The sequence below is a fragment of the Pseudonaja textilis genome, chromosome 3, assembly GCF_049901715.1.
Source record: "Pseudonaja textilis isolate UNSWEBS1 chromosome 3, rPseTex1.2, whole genome shotgun sequence".
Lineage (NCBI taxonomy): Eukaryota > Metazoa > Chordata > Lepidosauria > Squamata > Elapidae > Pseudonaja > Pseudonaja textilis.
In genome coordinates, this window is record NC_141992.1 from 11,479,719 (window position 1) to 11,504,341 (window position 24,623).

The 24,623-nt window shown below is 44.3% G+C and overlaps 1 protein-coding gene across 1 annotated transcript in view; it reads right to left on the reverse strand.

Moving 5' to 3' along the window:
* CDH4 (cadherin 4) overlaps positions 1 to 24,623 on the reverse strand; it is a 995,035-nt gene that overhangs the window by 151,660 nt on the left and 818,752 nt on the right. The window contains exon 6 of the mRNA XM_087928929.1: positions 19,911 to 20,055. Within this exon, the coding sequence (XP_087785055.1) occupies positions 19,911 to 20,055 (145 nt within the window). The remainder of the gene's footprint in view (positions 1 to 19,910; positions 20,056 to 24,623) is intronic.

The following is a 24,623-nucleotide window of genomic DNA, read 5'->3' on the forward strand; positions in this document are numbered from 1 at the left end:
TGACAACTCTATGAAATCAGCTTAAAGTCCTCCAGCCATTTCCCACAATAGAGAAGAAATTTGATCTTCAGTCTCTCTAGTAATTGTAACCCATCACTCTAACTAGTACATGATAGTACGTATCTATCTGAGCTCTTACTTTTGATTAGGAACATTTGGGCTCATGCTAAAAATAGCTGGCCCTTGATAAAATAGCTGGTTCAGGTCCTGATGTATAAAATAAATATAATCATTGCAAAGCTGAATATGAATGCTGTGTTCTCCTATCCATATTACACATGCGTAACCGTAAAACCTAGAAAGCTGTGCCAAATTTTATGGACAGACAATAAAATCACCAGATACAAGGCAGTAAGAAAGAAGTATTGGCCTTACAGTTTGGCCAATGGGGATGTGTGTTCCCTTTCAGAATAAAGCAAATGGGATGGAAATTACAATTTGAAGAAGCATTTCCCATGGGGGAAAAAAAAAGTGGCATTGTTATTACTAGCAACCAAGAAACGAAAGTTTTGAAGTAGGGCAAAAATTGAATGAGCCACGAAGAAACAGAAGGCTACTAGCTTTATGTGTTAAAAATCCCAATGAAGTTCACAGCTTCCCCAGTTTGAAAGGCCCCAGGGAGATGAACTGGGAAAGACCTTTGCCTGAAGACATTGTAGACAGAGTAAGTGTAAACTGTACTGAGACTAAAGACAATTTATTTGGATATATGGATATTACAGAGTTACAGTTCCCAGCATCCCTCACACTGGACCATATAGGATGCTGCTGCTGGAAGTTGTAGGACAGTCACATTTTCTTTTTTTAAAAAAAAAAACACAATTTTATTGGTTTTTAAAAACAAACAAAACAAGCAAAACATAAAAACATCCAGCTTTCTTTCATAAATATACAAACAGTGTGTCAGTTGGTTTACCAGGACAGTCACATTTTCAACGCAACCTGAAGTGGTATAAATGTATTCTGTTAGCGGCAATGGGTCAACCTCATGGTGAAGTAAAGTGATACAGACTAATTGCAAAGCATTTGGTCTCTGGTACATAGTTTGCAAAAATCTGAAGAGCCGCAAGATGTCAGTAAAGATAAAAGCCTCTTTGCTGCCCTCTAGTGACTCAGCTGAAATAGTTGCCCGTCAAATCTGATCGACCTCTTCATTTATTCAGGAAAATTTTTAAGACTGGACTGAGATTTTATAGTATTTTTCCTGTGAAATGAAGTAATGTCTCTCTCTCTCTTTTTTTTTTTTCAAAGATTAATTATTATACAGGCTGTCAACGCACGATCTTTATCGGTAACTAACTGCATTATTTTATCAGAAAAAATGGATTTACCTGGCTAATTGCTGAAAATAATTGATTTATCTCAAGGCAGGTGGTTGCATTCTAAAGATGATTAACTTAAAGCATTTCTCTCTGCAAACATTTTTTAAAGAAGCAAATAGCCTCAGTAGATACAGAGTTCTGAAGTCTTCTGGATAATCAGGGTTTTATAACAATCAGATCATAAAGACCAACCTTTTAAACAAAATTTACATTATTAATCTAAGACATATAATTATTATTTGGTAATGTATTTCTTTAACCATAAGAGAAAATTGCAAAGATTTGTTTATTAGAAATAAGGAATTAAAATAGAAAAGGAAATTGTTTTAAATGTTTTTTTTCTTCTTCAGTGGAATAAAACTGAGAAGCAAAAATTATACTACAATCTGCTTTCAACTGCAAAATATTGAAATAGTTACAAAAACAGGGAGGGTGGGGAATCAACAATAGAAAATTAATGCAAACGATTGGCAAAGTCCTCTAACTGCTTTCACACACAAGATTGTAAGAAATGGCACCAATTTCAGTCTGAACTTAACCATGAAGAAGAATCTGTGGAATACTCTAAAACATATGGAAACCCTAAAAAGAGTACAGAGAAGAGCAGAAAAGATGATTAAGGGACTGGAGGCTAAAGCAAACAATGAATGGTTGTAGGAATTGGTTTTCTTTAACCTCTGTGTCCTCAGTTGTCCCACCCTGCTTGTAAATCTTTTTCTATTGCTTTATCTGGGCCTGCTTTGGTGGCTGAGTAGAAATGTCAGATGTTCTCCATTGTCAATTAGGGAAGTTCTACTGCAATTGAGGTAAGTTGGGCAAGACGTCCAGGTGTGAACACTATGTTACAAAAAGATGTTGAGACTCTAGAACAGGGGTGTCAAACTCGATTTCATTGAGGGCAGCATCAGAGTTGTGTTTGACCTTGGGGGGCCAGGATGGGCATGGCCAGCTTGACATCACTTGTGTCGGGACACCTGTGGTGGCTTAAGTGTTCTTCCAGCGAAAATGGGCTCCTGAGCTCCGTTTCGGCTGCGACGGCCTCCTGTAACCCTTTGCCAGTGAAAATGGAGCTTGGGAGAGCCACACACAGCCCTCCCAAGCTCCGTTTCCAATGGCGGAGGCCCTGCAGGACAGTCCTTCACTGTTTCCAGGGTGGCCCCACAGGTCAGATCTAAGCATCCCGTGGGCCGGGCCTCAAGTTTGACACCCCTGCTCTAGAAAGAGTGCAGAGAAGAGCAGAAAAGATTATTAGGGGACTGGAGGCTAAAGAAAACAATGAATGGCTGTAGGAACTGGTTGTTTTTTTTAACTTCTGTGTCTTCAGTTGTCCCACCCTGCTTGTAAATCTTTCTCTATTGCTTTATCTGGGCCTGCTTTGGTGCCTGAGTAGAAATGTCAGATGTTCCCCATTGTCAATTAGGGAAGTTATTCAAGGAAGCTGGGCAAGACGTCCAGTTTTGAACACCATGTTACAGAAAAATATTGAGACTCTAGAACAGGGCTGTCAATAATAAATAAGATTAGGGAACTGGAGGCTAAAACGTACAATGAAAATTTGTGGGAACTGGGTACATATAGTCTAACAAAGAAAAAAACTAGGAGTGACACGATAGCAGTGTTCCAATATCTAAGGGGCTGTCACAGAGAGGAGGGGGTCATCTTATTCTCCAAAGCACTGGAGACAGGAGAAATAGTAACGGATGGAACTTATCAAAGGGAGATGCAAATTAGAATGAAAGAGAAATTTCCTGTCAGTAAGAACAATTAATCAATGAATAAGCTTGCCTCCAGAAGTTGTGGGTACTCTGCTCTATCATTGGAGATTTTTAAGAAGAGATTGGACAGCCATTTTTCTGGAATGGTATATCGCTTCCTATTTAAGCAGGGGGTTGGACTAGAAGACCTCCAAGGTCCCTTCCAACTCTGTTATTCTCACCTCTAAGCAGTCCCCAACAGTGGTGGGATTCAATTTGTTTTTACTACTGTTATGTGGGCGTGGAAATGGAAGGAAACTGTAAAAACTCCAGTCAGAGGTGGCATTTTCCGGTTCTCCAAAGAACTCAAAATTTTCGCTACCGGTTCTCCAGAACTGGTCAGAACTTACTGAACGCCACCTCTGGTCCCCAACTTCAGTCTATGGACTGACAATGGTTTGCGGCCTGGCAGGAACCGGGCTGCACTAGCAAGCAAAATCCATCCACATGTGTGCAGGATGCAGGTAGCACAGGAAACCACACTCAACTAGTCAGTGGAAAAACTGCTCTCCACAGAACCAGTCCAGGGCGCTCAAAAGTTTGGGGACCGCTGTCTTAAGGTATATTTATGAAAAAAAAAAAAATATTATCAAATTTGAACTGTTCAGAAATCTGCCTTAAAGACATTCTGTACAGATGATCTGGAAAATTAAGAAAAAAGATTATTCTAGGAACCCATAATATTATTAAAAGTGCACTGAATCCTAGATACATATAAATAGAAGCATATCTTAGTTTATAGCTTATTGTTTGGGTTACAATTAACTTGTAATGTGGAAGGATGAATCAAGTAACACTTTTAAGAGTTGGTCAAAATGCCAAAGTTGATATATTCCAGATCTGGATATAGGGCCGAATACAGAAAGGCAGTTCAAAATCAGAACTTTTCTTTTTCACATTCACAAACACGGGCTTAAAAAAAAAATGCCTGAGAAGGCAAGAAAACAGCATAAATAACTGACCATCTTTGAGACGACATTAATTAAGAAACTAGGGAAACAACTGACGCTTCAAAATAAATCTTTAAACGTGGCAGCAAAGACTTAGCAACTTGTCTTCTTATTGAATATTAGTCTCCTTCCAGATCCCAAAATATCTGTTAAAATTTTCACAGGATGTCATTTGAAACAGAAACTCCTCTCGTAAAGATATTGGCACCAAAAAAAAAAAAAAAATAACATAGGCAAACTTTGGACAAGGAAAAGAAGGGTTCAGCCGAGACGCCAGTCTGTAGAGCTTGGGGATTTGAAAAAAGGGAATAAAATGCTATCATATTTGCGCATAGGGAAAAAAAAGGAATCTCAATTTCTTGTCGGATCAGAAAAGAAATCGAAGCCTTTTGGAATTCAAAACAGAATATAGGTCTCAAACTATGTTATTAATTATTAACTATTGCTACAAAATACTGATCTCCTTTTGAATTCTGGAATCTGAAATGTATTGCAGGCAGGGGTGGGATTCTGCTGGTTTGGACCAGTTCGGGTGAACCCCTAGCTCCAAAGATCAGCTGTGAGAGAACCAGTTCGCTCCGATGATCATGTGGGTTTGCCCTTCTGCCCCTGTGCTGTACTGACCTTTATCGTCCCAGCTGATCAGCACAGAAGAGCGGATTGCTGCTCTTCAGCTGTGTTACTATTACCTAGTTACTACTACCTAGTTACTGTGTTACTAGGTAAGGATTTTTGCATTGTTAAACAGATAAACAGATAATCAGAGTTGGACCTTATAGGTCATCTAGTCCAACCCCCTGCCCAAGCAGGAGACCTTACACCATTTCTGACAAAAGGCAGTCCAATCTCTTCTTGAAAGCCTCCAGTGATGAAGGTCCCAGAACTTCCGAGGGCAAACTATTCCATGGGTTGATTGTTCTCACTGTCAGAAAGTTTCTCTTTATTTCCAGGTTAAATCTCTCCTAAAGGTGCTTTAGAAAACAGCTTGACTGCTTCCTCTCTATGGCAGCCCCTTAAATATTGGAAGACTGCTATCATGTCTCCCCTGGTCCTTCTCTTCACTAGACTAGCCAGGCCCAGTTCCTGTAACCGTTCTTCATATGTTTTAGTCTCCAGTCCCCTAATCATCCTGGTTGCTCTTCTCTGCACTTTTTCTAGAGTCTCAACAACTTTTTTATAGTGTGGTGACCAAAACTGGATGCATTACTCTAGGTGTGGTCTTACTAAGGCTTTATAGAATGGTATTAGTACTTCACTTGATCTTGATTGTATCCCTCTGTTAATGCAATTTAGGATTGCATTAGCTTTTTTGGCTGCTGCTGCACACTGCTGGCTCATATTTAGCTGATTGTCCACTAAGAACTCCAAGATCCCTCTCACTGTTACTGCTATTGAGCCTGGTTTCACCCAGTCTATATGTATACTTTTGGTTTTTCTTGCCTAAGTGTAAGACTTTACTTTTCTCTATATTGAATTTCATTTTGTTAGCTACAACCCAGTGTTCTAATCTGTCAAGATCCATCTGGATCTTGAGCCTATCTTCTTGGGTGTTAGCTATTCCTGCCAGCTTAGTATCACCATTGTTGTTCAGGCGCGCACGTGATCACCGAATCGGTTGTTATACCAGCAGCTTCCCATCCCTGATTACAGGTAGTCCTCAACTTTTTGCTATGCAAGACTGTTGTTAAGAGAATTTTGTCCCATTTTACAACCTTCTTGCCACCAGTTATTAAGTGAATCAGTGCAGTTCTTAAGTTAGTAACATGGTTGTTAAATGAACCTGGCTTCCCCATTGACTTTGCTTGCCAGAAGGTTGCAAAAGGATCCCATGACCCTGGGACACTGCAACTGTCATGAATATGCATGTATTATTTGTTAATTTATTAATGCATTTATTAGTGTTTGTCTTAAATATGCAATTGCAAAGTGTCCAAATTTTGATTGTGTGACCATGGAGATCCTGCAACTGCTCATAAGTTAGGTTTTCTTTAGTGCCTTTATAACTTGGAGCAGTCATTAAATGAATGATTGTAAGATGGACATAATCTGTATACTATTTTAGAATCAGTACTTCTAACTTTCCCCCCCAATTGTTTTATACTTTGCAAATCTTCAGGATAGGTAAAGGTTCCCCTCGCACATACATGCTAGTCGTTTCCAGCTCTAGGGGGCAGTGCTCTGTTACAAACCCGAAGAGCCAGCGCTGTCCAAAGACGTCTCCGTGGTCAAGTGGCCGGCATGACTAAATGCTGAAGACACACAGAATGCTGTTACCTTCCCACCAAAGTGGTCCCTGTTTTTCTACTTGCATTTTGACATGCTTTCGAACTGCTAGGTTGTCAGAAGCTGGGACAAGTAACGGGAGCTCACTCCATTATGCGGCGCTAGGCATTCAAACCAGAGGTGGTATTCAACCGGTTCGCACCTATTTGGGAGAACCGGTAGCGGTGATTTGGCATGGGTCACAGAACTGATAGCGACCCCTGGCTGGCCACACCCCCGAACCGGGTCATCCGGTCGCCTGGTCGCCAGCTTGTCCCGGTCGCTCTCCTAGCTTTCTCTACCACGTCGTGGCCATGGCGCAGCTCAGGCGGATGTCCCAGAGCTGTTGCACATGCGGACTGCGTATGCAGCTGCTACACATGCAGTACGCATGTGCAACAGCCCCGGGACATCCGCCTGCCTGCCTGCCCTCCCAGAGCACATTTTCTGCCTTCTCCTGGCTGACACGCCTCTTCCAGCCCAGCCCGGCCTGGCCAGCCAGCAGGTTTGTGGGCGGATGTCCTTGGGCTTCTCGCTGCCTTTGTCCCGATATGCCTGCAGCAGCCCCTCAGGCCGGCTGAGCCGGGAGCCGCTGTTTCCAGGCTTCTACTCTCCCGTGCTTGGTCGACACCTCTCCACCTTGCCTGAAGCGGCTGGTCCTCCTGCCCCTCATACTCCGCTCCCTCACCTGGCCTGACAAGATAAGGGTGACAGCAGGGGATAGCGAAGCGGCCGGGTCCCTATCTTCCCCTCTCTCCCCCCCCTCTCTGTGTTTGTGTGTGTGTCCCCCTCAAAGCCGTGGCTGGGCTTTCCTTGGTGTTCTTTGCTATTTTCATTTCTTCTTTTTGGAATCCAGACTGGCTGAACAAGGGTTGCCAACCATGCTGGAAGCATCTCTTTGGGCGACCCATCTCCCCTTCCTCTTGCAACTGGCAGCCGTGGCAGGGCGGGAGGATGGTGTGCACACTGGAGGAGGAGGAGGAGGGTCACCCGAAGGGATGCTTCCAGCGCGGCTGGCGATCCTTGTTCAGCCAGTCTTGATTCCAAAAAGAAGAAATGAAAATAGCAAAGCTCAGCTTTGAGGGAGAGACACACACACACACACACAGAAAGAGAGTGGGGGAGAGAGAGGGGAAGATAGGGAAGAGCGCTTGGTCAGCCGTGGCTTTGAGAGAGAGGGAAAGAGAGGGAAAGAGAGGAAGAGAGAAGGGTCTTCTACTTCAACCCTCTGCTCAGGCAGGAAAACTGAGGATGCCGAGTCTGAGTGGAGGGCCAGGCAAAGGTGTCTGTTATGTCCCTGGAACTTGCCAAAGTCCCCACCCAGGTCCGTTCATGCTGCGGGGGCGTTTGCTGCCCCTCATTGGCTGGCTTCCCTCGACAGCCGGCTATAAAAGCCAGCTGCAGGGTTCGGCCAGCTGCTGTTCGCTGTGAGCCTGCTCCAGGCAGGGCTAACACGTTCAGTCCTTTATTGCTTTAATAAAGTCTTGTTGCATCCATGCCCTGGTCTAGCCTCTCATTGCTCAATCTACAACACTGGCGACGAGGATTGGATGGCTACCAGAGGCAATCCGCAACAGCTGAAATCACTCAATTGCTGAGCCGCAGCCGCGCCGCCGGACAGCTCGGTCAGCAAAAGCGAAGGAAGAGCGTCTGTAGCCGCTCGGTTAGCAAGCTACAGGGAAAGTGAAGCGCTGCGAGCCGCAGCTGCTCAGCTCAGCAAGCGCGAAAATTCAAACGGCTGTCGTTTGAATTCGAGTCGGAGTGCAGCACGGTGCTGTCATTCCGGGAGTCTCCGACGCCAGCACAGGGCGCGAGATTCAAATCACTGTCAGCGGCGGTCAGCCATTGCCGCCAACGCTCTCCAGGAGCGCGAAATTCAAATAACGCTGCCAACGACCGTTGCAGCCTGAGCCATAGCGTAACCCAGAGAGAACAGAGAGATTCTGTGGAACCTCTCAAGAGCTGAAGTCACTAGCCTGACAAGAGCACTAAGGGCCATTTTGTCGTCCCAGAGAGATCTCACAAGCAGTGTAACCTGCAGAAGTTCACAACATGAACTCCAACCCAGCCTTCCCACCATTCAAGCCTGATGAAGAAAAGTGGGAGTCATACAAAAATCGTTTTAACCACTACATCGACGCCATTGGTCTGGCTGATGCTGGGGAGCACAGAAAGAAGTCATTCTTCCTCAGTTATTGTGGAGCCATCGTTTTTGATACCGCCACAGCACTCGTTGCTCCACGTGAGTTAAAGAATGTTCCCTGGGCAGAATTGCTGGAGATCCTCACCAATCATTACTCCCCTAGACCCTCACAGATCGCGAGGCGTTTCACCTTCCGGATGAGGAAGCAAGCTGAAAAAGAAACCGTCAACCAGTACATGGCCGCCTTGAGGACTGCAGCTCTCCACTGCGGGTTCGGGAACTACTTAGATGACATGCTCCTCGACCAGCTCGTCTGTGGGGTCAAGGACCTTCACCTCCAAAGGCGACTGCTTGCCAGGAAGGATCTCAACCTCTCCCAGGCCATCGAGGAAGCCTTGGCTGCAGAACTGGCAACCCAGTCAGCCACCGAGATTCAAGGTCCCGTTCCCAAACAAAGCTGTGCCACCATCCACTCAGAAGAGGTGGTCAACGAAGATGATCCCAACGATCAAACAGACATCCACCGCCTCGCTCATGCCAAACAACCACAGGTAGGAACCAGGCTAGAAAGCAACTGCGCACCCAAACACATCATCCTGTGCCTATCCTGTGGCGGACCTCACTCGAGAGCTTCGTGCAAATTCAAAGGGGCCACCTGCAACAATTGCCACAAAAAAGGCCACATCGCCAGAGTCTGCCAGACCGCACACAACTCAGCACAAAAGGTTCCTTCCTTTTCCCATTCTGGACCCCAAAGGCAAGTACTAAATTGTCACACTTGCTACCATGCTAACCACACCTGTCATTCTATTAGTAAAATCACACTCTCCATTTTATTAGAAGGTAAACCTTGTCGTATGGAGGTTGACACGGGGTCAGTGCTCTCAATCATCTCTTGGAGCACTCTCAAGAAAATCCAGCCCAGACTATCCAGAGACCAGCTCCAGAAGTGCCAGCTCACCTTGAGGGACTATCAAGGGAAGGACATTCCAGTACTCGGCAAAGGCAAGTTCCTTGTTAATTTTAAAGCTTTCAAAGGCCACCTGCCTCTAGTGGTAGTTAACGGCAATCTCCCTAGTCTCTTGGGGCTTGATCGGTTCCCCTACCTCGGCCTAGGGTTAACAGGAGTCCATGCTGTCTCAGCTTCTGACACTGACTCCTTATTCACTGACTACTCAGACGTATTCAGCGATGAGTTGGGGTGTTATAACGGTACTCCCATCTCATTTGCAGTTGACCCCAAGCAGTTCCAGTCCGGCTGAAACCTCGTAGAGTCCCATTCGCCATTCGGCCTAAACTGGACACGGAACTGGATAAATTATTAAAGCAAGGGGTCATTGAGCCGACAGACTTCGCCAAATGGGAGATGCCAATTGTCACACCCCTTAAAAAGGACGGCAGTCTGAGAATTTGTTCAGATTACAAAACAACAATTAACCGCTTTCTACAAATTAGCGCTTACCCAGTCCCGGTCATTCAACATTTATTGCACACTTTTGAGCCTGGCAACATTTTTGCCAAATTGGACATGTCACAAGCGTATCAACAGTTCCCTGTTGACAACCAAACAGCCGAATTACAAACTATTGTGACCCACAGGGGTGCCTTCCGGTGCAGGCGTCTCCAGTTTGGCGTAAGTGTTGCCCCTGGCATCTTCCAATCCCTCATGGAGCGTATACTTCAGGGCCTCCCTGGCGTAGTACCCTACTTTGACGACATATTGGTCTCGGCCAGGGACAGGCCCCAACTCTTCCAGAGAGTCAGAGCAGTGTTAGACAGGTTCAGACAGCATGGCCTCAAATTAAAAAGGGAGAAATGTGCCATTGCCACTAGACAGGTGGACTTTCTGGGCTATAGAATTGACGCCTAGAATCCAAAGTCAAGGCAATCCATGAGGCACCCACACCAACCACTAAAGCCGAGCTACAAGCCTTTTTGGGATTATTGAACTTCTATGCGTCATTCCTACCTCACAAAGCATCAGTAGCAGAGCCTTTACACAGGCTCTTAGATAAAAAATCACCTTGGCACTGGGGACACAAGGAAGACACCGCACGCGCAGTCAAATCACTGCTCACATCAGACGGTCCTTATTCAATTTGACCCACATCTCCCATTAGTACTAGCAGCAGATGCATCCCCTTTTGGGATTGGAGCTGTCTTAAGCCACAGACTACCCAACGGCTCTGAGGCACCAATCGCCTTCTTTTCCAGAACGCTCTCAGCAACAGAGCGTAACTATAGTCAAATTGACAAGGAGGCTTTGGCCACAGTGGCAGCAGTAAAGAAATTTCATGAATTCCTTTTTGGCCACAACTTCGAACTAATCACGGACCACAAACCTCTCCTGGGTCTTCTATCCGGAGACAAGCAGACTCCCCAAGTGTTGTCTCCCAGAATGACGAGGTGGACCTTGTTCCTGGCGGCATACTCGTACAAGCTCATCCACCGCCCAGGAAAAACGTTAAGCCACGCAGACGCCCTCAGCCGCTGCCCCCTGCCAGCTCCAGCTGAGGACCCGGCCCCGGTCCATGCCATCTTCGATGTCACCGAGCTCGACCTTCCTGTCACCGCCCTTGACATCGCCACCAAATCCAAGACGGACAAAACAATCGCCCAGGTACTGGACTGGGTGAGGAGGGGGTGGCCGGGCACTAACCTCGCAACCGAATTCACACCTTTTAAGACCCGTCAACAGGAACTATCTAGCTTACAGGGCTGCCTGTTGTGGGGCACCAGAGTTTTCATTCCGGCCTCGCTTCGCACACCAGTCTTAGAGGGCCACCCGGGCATCGTCCGGATGAAGGCGTTGGCTCGGAGTTACGTCTGGTGGCCTGGCTTGGAGCGATGACATCGTCAAGTGGGTAAGCTCTTGCCAACCCTGTCAGGAATCCAGACCATCCCCTCCAGTCACCACCCCCACAAAGTGGGAGGCGCCAACGCGCCTTGGTCAAGGCTTCACATTGACTTAGCGGGTCCAATACACGGCAAAACCTTCTTGGTGGTCGTAGATTCATACTCTAAATGGATCGATGTGGCCCAACTATCCACGACCACCACGCAAGCGGTTACCAAGGCCTTGACCCGCCTATTCGTGACACACGGGCTACCAGATGCCATAGTTTCGGATAATGGCCCCCAGTTTGCCTCAACAGAATTCTGCCGCTTTGCCACCAATCTTGGCATCCGACACATCTTCACGGCCCCCTTTCATCCTGCCAGCAACGGATTGGCGGAGAGAGCCGTTAGGTCCACAAAAGAAGCGTTAGCCAGATTCAGCAAAGAAGACTGGCATCACAGACTCTCCCGCTTCTTACTGAGCCAACACTCAACCCCTTGCATGGTCACCAATAAATCCCCAGCTGAACTTCTGATGGGTAGATGCCTAAGAACTGTGTTGGATAGGCTCCACCCTCACTATTGCCCTGACACCCCTCTTGCTTCAATGACGGGGTCAGAGATTTTGTCTTGCAGGAACATGTCTTTGCAAGGAACTACGCCGGAGACCCACTTTGGATTCCAGGAGAGATTGTAGCCATCACCGGTCCCAGGTCGTACGAGTCCAGCTGGAAGACGGCCGCATCTGGAGAAGGCACCTGGACCAGCTAAGGAAGCGACAGGGTACCCTCGCCAGTGCCGGATCATGGGTACAGGTCAGCCCCCAGGTGCCTCACCAAACCCTCACCGAAGACCGTTCCAGAGGCTCTTCGCCACCATCACCCGAGCCGAGGGAGTGGGCAGTAGACCGGGACTGCCCGGGGGGTCCTCCACCAGAACCATCTAATGGGGCCTCGACATCGCCGGCCAGAAGCACTTCACTGGTACCAGCGCAGACCTCCGAGCGAGTTTGCACCCCGTCACCAACCCTACCTGTTTCCTCGAACTCTGAGACACTTGGTAACTCGCCGGAGTTATGACGCTCGGAGCGCCAGCACAGACCACCCGCTTATTTAAATGACTATGCGTGTTCGCATCTGGGGGAAGGGGTGTTATGTCCCTGGAACTTGCCAAAGTCCCCACCCAGGTCCGTTCATGCTGCGGGGCGTTTGCTGCCCCTCATTGGCTGGCTTCCCTCGACAGCCGGCTATAAAAGCCAGCTGCAGGGTTCGGCCAGCTGCTGTTCGCTGTGAGCCTGCTCCAGGCAGGGCTAACACGTTCAGTCCTTTATTGCTTTAATAAAGTCTTGTTGCATCCATGCCCTGGTCTAGCCTCTCATTGCTCAATCTACAACAGTGTCAGAATAATCTTTGAAGGGACCCTATACCAGGGGTCCCCAACCTTAGCATCTTTAAGACTTCCGGACTTCAACTCCCAGAATTCCTCCCAGAATTTTGGGAGTTGAAGTCCACAAGTCTTAAAGTTGCCAAGGTTGCCTGCCCTATACCATTTCAGAGAAATGGCTGTCCAGTCTCTTCTTGAAAGCCTCCAGCGTTGGAGCACCCAGAACTTCTGGAGACAAGCAGTTCCACCGGTTAATTGTTCTCACTGCCATGAAATTTCTCCTTAGTTTTAGGTTGCTGCTTTTTTTGTTCAGTTTAGATCCATGGCTTCTTGTTTTGCCTTCTGCTGCTTTGGAAAATCCATTGCCCCCCCCGCTCCTTTGTGGCAACCCCTCAAAACCCTGTTTTGTGACCTGCCTATCACACTCTTGGACAAAGCATGTGAGCCATTTCCTCCTTTCAGTGGGCCATAAAAGTACATCTATAGTATGTGGATGCAGATAATAAAATCGAAAAAAAGGTGAATTTTTTTTACAGAACTATAGATACATTGAGGCTGGGGGTAACAAGGAGTGGCTGGGAGGGGAGGAACTGGGTGAAACACCCCTTGACATGAGTGATGTCAGGTTAGCAATGCCCACCCAGTCACATGACTACCAAGCCACACCCACACAGTCACATGACCACCAAGCCACACCCACCAAATAAGCCACGCCCACAGAACCGGTAGTAAAAATGTCTGAATTCCACCACTGATTCAAACCGCTGAACTGCCGACCTTTCTGATCGACAAGCTCAGCATCTTAGCCACTGAGTTACCACATCCCCTATCTTGAGGATAGAGGGGTTGTCAAAAAATGTCCAAATGGTAGTGAATGTATTCCTCAACCTGCAACCGTTCATTTAGTGACTGTTCAAAGTTACAACAGTACTGAAAAAAGCAACTTATGACTGTTTTTCAGAGTTATGACCTTTCCAGCATGTGATCAAAATTCAAAGGCTTGGCAATTGGTTCACATTTATGACAGTTGCTGTGTGCCAAGGCTATTGTGAGCCCCTTTTGTGACCTTCTGATAAGCAAAGTCCATATGGGGAAGCCAGATTCTCTTAACAGCTGGGTTACTCACTTATCAACTGCAGTGAACAACAGAGGCAAGAAAGTTCATTAAATGGGGCAAAATTCACTTAACAAATGTCTTGGATAGCAACACAAATGTTGAGCGCAATTGTGGTCATAAACTGAGGGCTACCTGTAGTCCAAGTTCCATCTTTCTTTGTGTATTATGGAGTCTGTGTAAAAAAAGCAGAGTATCACTTGGTTCGCTTGGTTTTAGCTGCCATATTGAATTTTTTGACTTCCTGTGGATTCCCAGGGCTTGATGAGATTCCACCGGAAAGTTCCTAACATCCGCAGTCAAAAGGCATGATATGGTGATACTGCCTTTTCTTTTCTCAATAGATTTTTTCCCCCTTGGGAACGAAATGTGATGAAAACAAAGAAATAGAATAAGATTAGAACATTACATATCGTGGGGGTTGTGCCATTTGATTCCTCTGAAAATTTCAGAAATGAAGTAGGCCTCGTCTGGAGAACAGACTGATCGCAATGAGATTGATGGGGAAGCAATGTGCCAGATTCTGGCTCTGCATAAAATTCAGCGTGTAGATAATTCCACATTCTATTAGAACGGACAAGTGCAATATTTTATCCCGGAGGTATTATTTTATTTTATAATAAAGAACACCACGGTTTATCATATCATGATTATTTTGAAAATGAATGTGAACAGAGTTGGTTTCAGGGAAATCTTAAATAAATGCAACATTGATAGGTTTGAATGTTATATAGTTCAGGTTTGCTCAGTTCTTAAAATTCTGCATTGGATCAAAATGGATACACAATATATAATAATTTGGCATGATTTTACATGCTGATCCTTAAACCAGATGGTATTATGAGAGACTGTTTGGGCATATTTCACTATGAAAATATATTTCATCTCCTCCTCCTCCTCCTCCTCCTCCTCCTCCTCCTCCTCCTCCTCCTCCTCCTCCTCCTCCTCCTCCTCCTCCTCCTCCTCCTCCATTTTCTTTGATATCAAAAGTACAGGTAGTCGTCAATTTATGGCCACAACTGAGCCAAACATTTCTGTTGTTAAGTAAGACAGGTATTAAGTGAGTTTTGCTCTATTTTACTTGCCACAGTTGCTAAGTAAATCACTGCAGTTGTTAAGTTAGCCACATGGTTCTTAAGTGAATCTGGCTTCCCCATTGAATTTGCTTGTCAGATGGTCATAAAAGAGGATCATATGAGCCCGGGACACTGCAACCGACATAGGCTGCAAAAGTCAAGTTTGCATGGAATCAGTGAGATATTCAGAAAGAGATGGGTGAAAAGTTTTAAAAAGAAATAAAAGGTAACATATGAGCTGATATGATCATGTTGGAAAGAAAGCTTATTTACAATAATAAATATGAACCAGTTGCCAGGCATCTGGATTTTGATCACATCTTCGCAGGAATGTTGCAACCGCCGTTAAGTGTGAAAAATGGTCATAATGTACCTTACTCCAAAGCATTAAAGAGGTTTGGCTGCTAGAAAAGCTGTTCTCAGGACCAATCTTCTCTTCTCCTGAGGATGCTAGCAAAGCACAGCATCGTTGGATGTACAGGTGTGTGAAAGCAGAAGGAGACAGTTCAAAACAGCTGCATGTGTTTCTAAACAATGCAGCTCAGAGGTGGCGTTCAGCAGGTTCTAGCCAGTTCTGGAGAACCGGTAGCGGAAATTTTGAGCAGTTCAGAGAACCAGCAAATCCCACCTCTGACTGGCCCCGCCCCCATCTATTCTCTGCCTCCTGAGTCCCAGCTGATTGGCTGGGTCTTCTTGTGTTGCCCTGCACAGGAGAACAGAGCTGGAAAGCAGGTTAGTGGGGCAGGGAGGGAATGGGGATTTTGCAGTATCCTTCCCCTGCCACGCCCACCATGTCACACCACGCCCACCAAGCCACGCCCGCTGAACCGGTAGTAAAATTTTTTGAATCCCACCATTGATGCAGCTGCTTTAATATTTTGAGGAGAGGGTGCTCTGTGTATGCCATTGTGCTGTGGCAAATGTCTCTTTTATAACTTCTACTTAACTATCAGAGAAGCATCTGTAGCAGTGATGGCTAAGCTTTTTGGCACCAAGTGCCAAAGCCCGCACGCTGCATCCTCAAAATGCAACACGTGTGTGTCCCCCATGTATGCACCCCGCTTCCCATGTGCATGCGTGTGCATCCCTGTGCTCCATGCACATGCAACTCCCATGCATGTGCCCTGCCCCTGCATGCATGACCCCTGCAATGTGCCTCATCCCCCCGGTGCATGCACAGCAGAGACCTAAAGATCAGCTGGTTGGCAGAAGGTGCTCGCACGCATGCGTGGAGGAGCTGAGCTGGGGCGACGGCTGGGGTACTCACAGAGAGGGCTCTGCATGCCATCTCTGGCACGCGTGCCACAGGTTTGCCATCACGGGTCTATAGAGATCCTCAGCCATCCAGATCAAGGTTGTCCCAAAAGCGCTTTGTCAAAGGCTAGTGGACTTCCTTTGTTTTTCTTTGAAAACGTGTCACTTCTCAGACAAGAAGCTTCTTCAGTTCTGACTGAACGGCTGACTGAATCTTTCTATCCTCCACCATTCGGTCAGAACTGAAGAAGCTGCTTGGAAGCGAAGCAAAACGTCTTCGAGAAAAAACAAAGAAAACCCACTTGCCTTTTGACAAAGCATCTTTGGGATATCAGAGAAACATTTGCAATAGCAATTCCACAAACTTAACTTCATCTGGCATTCTTATTTGAAAAAAGCCTAAGCTGGATTCGCTTCTGAAAAAAAAACAAGGAAGAAACACAAGACCCCAAGAATATACAAGTATATTCTTGGCTGCAGCTGACCATAGCTGTCTAACATGATGTACATCATTTCACACGCGGGTGGGCAGCTTTTCCTTACTCAGTGTATCACTGAAAGAACAAAGTAGTCTAATACTTTTACTGTATCAATGGGTATCACAATGTGTTGATTAAAATGCAGGACATGGATTAGTGCGTTTAAATTGAAGAGAGGCAGATTATGATTGAATGCTAGAAAAAAAATCATGTTAAATGCAAGAGATGCTTACAGAGAGGAACCAATAACAAAGCCAGGTGGTACCTTCCCCTTGGTTGGAGGTGATCAAACTGCCCCGAGGAAAAGAGAGGGTCAAATTATTCTCCAAAACACTGCAGGACAGGACAATGGTTGGAAACTAATCAAGAAACAATACATGGAAACTAATCAAGGAGAGAAACGACCTGGAATTAAAGAGAAACTTTCTAATAGTGAGGACAATTAACCAGTGAAACAGCTTGCCTTTAGAAATCGTGGGCGCTCCATCACTGGAGGTTTTTAAGAAGAAACTGGACAGTCACTTGTCTGAAATGGGATAGGTTCTCCTGCTTGAGCAGGTGGCTGGACTAGAAGACCTCCAAGGTCCCTTCCAGCTCATTCATTCTAAGCTGGGTAGTTATCTATTCTGGATATTTCAATTTGGATTCCATCTGGGGTTGGATACAGTAGCCTCAATGGTCCCTCCTTCCCTCTCTAACATTTTACTTTCTCTCTGGCACTTTGCAAACTTGAGAAGTGTGATGGAGAAGGAGTAGGGGCTAATTCCTGCAAGAGTACAGGTAGTCCACGACTTATGACCACAGTTGGGCCCAAAATTTCTGCTGCTAAGCGAGACAGTTGTGAAGTGAATTTTGCCCCATTTTATGACCTTTCTTGACCTAGTTGCTAAGGAGATCACTGAAGTTGTTAAGTTAGTAAATGAATCTGGCTTCTCCATTGACTGTCAGAAGTTCGCAAAAGGGGATCACATGACCCCAGGACACTGCTAGCGTCATAAATATGAGCCGGTTGCCAAGCATCTGGATTTTGATCATGTGATCACGGGGATGTGTCAATGGTGGTCAGTGTGAAAAATGGTCATAAATTACTTTTTTTCAGTGCTGTTGTAACTTTGAATGGTCACTAAAATGAAAGGTTGCAAGTCAAGGACTACTTGCATTGATTACCAGTTTGCACCTGGGTTCAATTCAAGGTGTCACTTATTACTTTCAAAGTCCTATCTGGCATGGATATCTTCCTTCCTTCTTTCCTTCCTTCCTTCCTTCCTTCCTTCCTTCCTTCCTTCCTCCCTCCCTCCCTCCCTCCCTCCCTCCCTCCCTCCCTTCCTTCCTTCATTCCTATATGAGGAGCCACTTAGCCCCAATGGGACTAACCCCCTCCATTCACTCCAGGGAAGGGGGCCTGCTGCAGATACCAATGGCCAAGGAATTCCAGTGGGTGGGGTCATGGAGAAAAACTTTTTCCACTGTGACCCTGGCCCTGTGGAACATTCTAGAACTGGCAGTGAGAACTTCTCTGATTCTTCTGGCCTTCTTGAAGGGTATTGTAAAAAGTTAGTACCCGCCCTTCTCCTGGAAGAATGAAATGTTCTAGGAAATATTAAAAAGGCAGAATATTATACCTCCCTGGATGAGAAAAGGAGAAACATGTTCTTGGAAAGCAGCCCCCACCTTTATCAATAGCCCAGAAAGGCTGGGCCATCCCATCTACAAGACAAAAGACCTTCACCTTCAGGACATAATAGGATTAGCCCTCTACCTATCTCACCACATGGCATCTGGGAAGATTACATCACCCAGCAAGATTCAACCAAGCCTGGGACTCAAGACAACCTACAAAATTAGCCCTGCATGGCCCCATGGGAGTCTAACAATCAATTCGAATACAGGAACAGGAAGCAAGTTCAAAACCCAAGAGTGGGTACTATAAATACACCTCAATCTCCACTCCATGTGGTCAGCTACCCAGGACTTCAAACCATATGGTCCTGACCACCATTAAACAACTTTCCAATCAGCCTCCATGTTTCCAGTGTCTTTCTTCCCACTTGGAACTGAACCCAGATGGACATTTCTTCCAACAGTATCAAAATATAGTTTTCCTGCTTGACCTGCAGCCCTGAGGGGGGCGCTGTCCATTGGAAGTGGGCTGGTGGCAGTAAGAAGAACATCTCACCCCCCATATAGCATTTAAATTTTTAATTTTCTATATTTTTACTCTTTGTAAGCTTCTAAGAGTCACCTTATCCGTGAGAGGGGCAGAGAGGGGGTATAAATGTAATGAATAAACAAACAAACATATGGATCACAGTTTCCCAGGAAGAGTCCATACAGTCTAGAGAGAAGTGAAAAGTAAGAGGCTGCCTAGTCCTTTAAGTGGATGGGAAATGGGGGAAGAGGTTCAGGGTAAAATCTCCCAGGGTGTATCAATTAGGTTAGAAAGTTATAGCTTTAGTCTGGAAAGATTCTCTCTATTAGGATGTCTAATTTTTAATTAGCAAATGAAAAAAACTGATGAGTCCTTCATGCTCTCTGGCTGTTTTCTTGCGGATGTTTCATTACCCAAACTAGGTGACCTCATCACTGCAAGTAAAAAACTGGACTTGATTTGGCTGTGTTGTCTTTGGATTTGAACCTGACACAGGCTTGCATCCCTGATGGCCTAAACTGGATGCTCCTAGCCACTCAGATAAGACAAGACTGCACAATATTGAAGAAATCAACCCTCATCCTTCCATATTGCCTTCTATGGACATCAAGTAAAAATATTTGATTCCTCTTTTCCATGGCAGGATCCAACCTGGATCAGTCACTTGGACCAGAGGTTTTGTCTTCCAAGCTTTTGGACTCATGCTGGAGCCCATCTTCAGGGAGCTTCCCTCTAGCAGAATGTGTGCTTTTTCTGTGTGGTATTTGTATGGTGCCTGTTGTGTGTGGCTTTTTAGATGTTTATTGGGGTGTGTTGATGCCTGGCTATTAAGTTGTTGACTGTCACTTGCTTGTGCTACCCATCCCTCACCGTCTAAGTACTCCCCTTGACTAACAAGGAACCTCTTTCCCAGGCTGCAATCACTTTCCTGACTGTTTTTGTGCCTGCTCGTCCAACAAACTTAGTAGCTGCAAAATTGAATGTATAAGGTCTTCTCCATTCTCTGATCTAACAGGAGCAACAGTGATACAGGCTAAAAGTGTGTTTTCTCTGCTATGGAATTTCAAACTTCATCTTGTTTCCCTAATATTTTAAACTAAGACGATCCAGATTTCTTAAATAACGAATCAAGAGACCAAGCTAAGTCTATTATCTAAAAATAGTTTTATGAGACATTAAGGCATACCTGGTTTAGATCCTTCATCAACAGATCCGTTATAGACTTGGTTTATGAATTCTGGCCTGTTGTCATTCATGTCGATCACATAAATGTAGAGATCAATTGGATTTTCCACTTTGTTTCCATTCATATCTACGGCATGTGCTTTAAGCTGTTAAAAGAAAATAAAGAAACAGAGAGGTCACCATTTTATGGAATTCAACATCTGAATAAGTATTTGAAAAACAACCACACCCAATTGTTTTAACACTCTAAACCTTTGCAAACTTTTATATACTTTTTAAAAGCTTTCTTTGTTTCTTATATTGAAATTTACCCTGCTAATTTTGGTAAGCACAAACGAGAGAAGATATGAGGCTTAATGATGTGCCGTCAAATCGGTGTCAATGTTTAGTGACCCCATAGCTGGTTTAATGGGCTTTGTATCATTTTGTTGACAAGTATGAGCTGAGAACACAGATAAACCTCCAAGTGGCCTCAAGGACCCTCTAAAAGGATGCAAATGACTAGCTCTCTGCAAGGAGTATAAATCCTTCCATTCCCCACCATCCAGTCATAACTGAAGAAGCTTCATGGATGTAAAGAGAAACATCTTCAAAGACAAACCAAAGCCAGTTGTCTCTTTAAAAACCACCTTTGGGACAACCATGACCTGGATGACTAAGAATCTCCATAGATATCAAGATGAAGATGCAGACACTGGCACTGTGTGCAAATTTCACCAACATGATGGGGAAAAGTGACTGTACTTTGATAGATTTATTTCAAACTCTAGCTTATCTTTATTATTGTACAATGATTAATATCCTCGTTGTGTTAATATCCTCATCTAACCATACTTTTGTGGGCAGGAGACAGTTGCAGAGAGCAGAGTCTCAGTGTCAGCTTTGGAAACCTTATTCAATGCTGCCATATAGCTTGAGAAACTGGGAGGGGAATGATTCAATTCATTAAGTAGACAAAATAAAATTCTTTTCTTAGTTCAAGGTTATTAAGTGTGGCGCAGCAGAGAAAATGGATCTTACACTGAGACAGATCGTGACTGGTCCATGGGATGTGATGATGGGAAAAAAGGGGATGGGTTGTAGTTTGGGACATTGTGGGAAACTAGTTTCGAGATTCCACAGATGTGCCAGGTGCTATTCTAATAAAGGTACTTTTGAGATGACGCTTGTCTTGGAGTTACTGATTGGAATGGAGGTTTGCTGGAATGCTAACACTCAGGTTTTGATGATTATTTTGAGGGAGAACATTTGAACTGGTCAAAATCAAAGACCGGGGGTTTCTTACAAAGGAGAATATTTTGTAGCTCAGGATTGAAATGAGGGTCCTTGGTGCTGCTCTCTGACCTTGCTTGTTTTCTTGCAAGACTAGCACTGATGATGTTACCTAGTTAGGGTGATGAAACGTCTGCAAGAAAACAAGCAAGGTCAGAGGGCACCTAGGATCCCTCCCAACAGGTGTTTCTTCTCTGATTGGGATCATTTGGATCAGGGAATTCATCATTCTCCTGGTTACTGGAAAAGGTGTAGACAGAAACTTGTTTCCATTGAAGCTTAATCGAGAAACTATAAAGTCAATCAAGAAGATGGAAAAAAATTGCTGCAACTCCCCACCCGTCACTCAGTTATCAGTACAAATATCAAGAAGATAATATTGCCTTGGAAATGCCATCTGCTTCTTTCTAAGTTTCCATGGTTTCTTATTCTTCTATTTGTATATTGTATCCGAAGCTACTTCCAGGTTGTAATTTCTGTTGTTATTCACACGGATGCTAATTGACGTCAAACACATTATTACAATTACAAAGCTCACCAATCTGTCGCAAATAAAGAATGCTATGAACAAATGGACAATCCTTTTTAGTTTCTGTCTAGTTTGAAGCAATGTAAGATCTACTTTCGGACAAAGAATCTTGAGCCTAAGCAGCAAAAAATATTTATCTATTTAATATACCAAATTTGCAGATGATACTAAACTGGCAGGAATAGCTAACACCCTAGATCGATAGGCTCAAGATCCCGATGGAGTTTGACAGACTTGATTACTGGACCCTATCTAACAAAATGAAATTCAATGTAGAGAAAAGTAAAGTCTTACACTGAAAGTACACATATAGTCTGGGTGAAACAAGGCTTAATAGCAATAACTGTGAGAGGGATCTTGGAGTCTTCGTGGACAACCAATTAAATATGAGGTAAGAGTGTGGGGTGGCAGCCAAAAAATCCAATGCATTAGCGAAGGTGCCTTAACAGTGATGAGCTAACCTAGGGAGGAATTAACTTTTGGTGACTGAGGGCTGCAGTTAATACTGGTGAGACCTGCAAATTGGTTGGGAGAATGTTTGGGATAATGTTTATTTTTTTTAGATCATAGGATGCCTAAGGTGCTAATGGTAGAAAATGTCCGTTTTCATCAGTCTTGGTCATAGTGGGGTTTTGGGACTGTCTAGAAAGAGGATTTGGAGGCCATAGGTGGTTTGATTCTGTATGGACACAACTTCAGGATCATGAAGATCTAACGATCAAGATCAATGGAGGTACTAATACCACTCTATAAAGCCTTAGTAAGACCACACCTAGAGTACTGCATCCAGTTTTGATCACCATGCTATAAAAAAAGATGTTGAGACTCTAGAAAGAGAAGAGCAACCAAGATGATTAGGGGACTGGAGGCTAAAACAAACGATGAACTGGGCATGGCTAGTCTAGTGAAGAGAAGGACCAGGGGAAACATGATAGCAATACTCCAGGATTTCAGGGGATGCCATAGAGAGGAGGGGGGTCAAGCTGTTTTCCAAAGCACCTGAAGGTCAGGCAAGGAATAATGGATGGAAACTGAACAAGGAGAGATCCAACCTGGAAATAAGGAGAATTTTTCTGATAGTGAGAACAATCAACCAATGAAACAGAGGTTGCCTTCAGAAGTTGTGGGAGCTTCATCACTGGAAGCTTTCAAGAAGAGAGTGGACTGTCACCTGTCAAGATGGTGTAGGGTCTGCTTGGGCGGGGGTTGGACTAGATGACCTACAAAGTCCCTGCCAACTGTGTTAATCTGTTAAATTATTTGCAGAAGCTTGCTTATCATTGCCCTAAATCTAAAGTCTCTGGGCAACATATTTTTCAACAGAAAGAAAATTCCATAAAAGAATTGCATTAGAACAATATCACAAACCAATCAATCAACCAACCAGTTGCAAACACAAAGATGAAACTCTAAATAAAACCAAGTATGAGTGAAATGTCCCCTCTGGTAAGGATATAATAGCCTTCTTCATGGAAGCATCTGGCTGACAGCTGCAGGAAGCAAGGTAATTATTAATTTATTCACATTCTACATTTATTAAATAGTAATTTATATAGCACTTTTATGTAGCATCTGTATTCAAGTAAGGACAGTTCTTAGAGCCCAAGGCCACAGCTGACATATCTGGGGTATGGAGGAAATGATATAAACAGCTATAGGGTTTCATTAAAAAAATGTGAGAGACACAGGAATTCTTATGCTTGTATTGAGTTTTGGGATATTATTGTACACTTGAACTATTATTAAGTGTTATACCTGATGATTCTTGACAAATGTATCTTTTCTTTTATGTACACTGAAAAGACAAATTCCTTATGTATCCAATCACACTTGGCCAATAAAGAATTCTATTCTATTCTATTCTATTCTATTCTATTCTATTCTATTCTATTCTATTCTATTCTATTCTATTCTATTCTATTCTATTCTATTTTCTATTCTACTCTATTTCTATTCTATTTTCTATTCTATTATCTTATTCTATTCTATTCTATTTTCTATTCCATTCTATTCTATTTAGTTTACCTTATTGTCACTGCACCTCGTATAATGAAGTCAAACACTATCTTCAGTGCACATCATGACCATGAAAATAAACACAAACACACATCCTTCACCCTTCACACATTGAACAGGAAATCCCCGACACCACACCAACACTGCACTTTACAGCAGAATTCAAAAGCGCTACTGCCCTGGGATAGAAGCTGTTTTCAGCCTATTTGTCCTTGTTTTTATTATTCTGTATCGTCTGCCAGATGGTAATGGTTCAAAAAAAGGGTGCCCAGGATGAGATGGATCTTTGAGAAAGTTTTGAACTTTCTTATGGCAGTGGGAGCTATAAAGCTCTTCCAAAGAGGGGAGAGGGCAACCAATGATCCTCTGGGCAATAACATTAACCCTCTGGAGTGCTTTCCTATCTGGTACTGTGCAATTGGCAAACCATACAGAGGTGCAGTAACTTAAAATAGTCTCTATGGTGCAGTGGTTGAAGGTCACCAGCAGTTTTTCATTCAGTTGTTGTTTTCTGAGAAGTCTCGGGTAGTATAATCTCTGCTGGACCCTTTTGACCAGGGCTATGATGTGAGGACCCCAGGTCAGGTCCTCTTTTAGGGTAACACTCAGATAGTTGAAACTGGCCGCTTGCTCCATTCTATTCTATTCTATTCTATTCTATTCTATTCTATTCTATTCTATTCTATTCTACCCTATCCTATCCTATCCTATCCTATCCTATCCTATCCTATCCTATCCTATCCTATCCTATCCTATCACACTTATCTTCAGTCTTCCATTATAGCTTATTCTGATCCCCAGCCTCAAATGGCAGAAAACGACCATTACAGGCAGACCTCAACTTATAATCACAATTGAGCTCAACATTAATGTTGCAAAGTGAAACAGTTGTGAAGT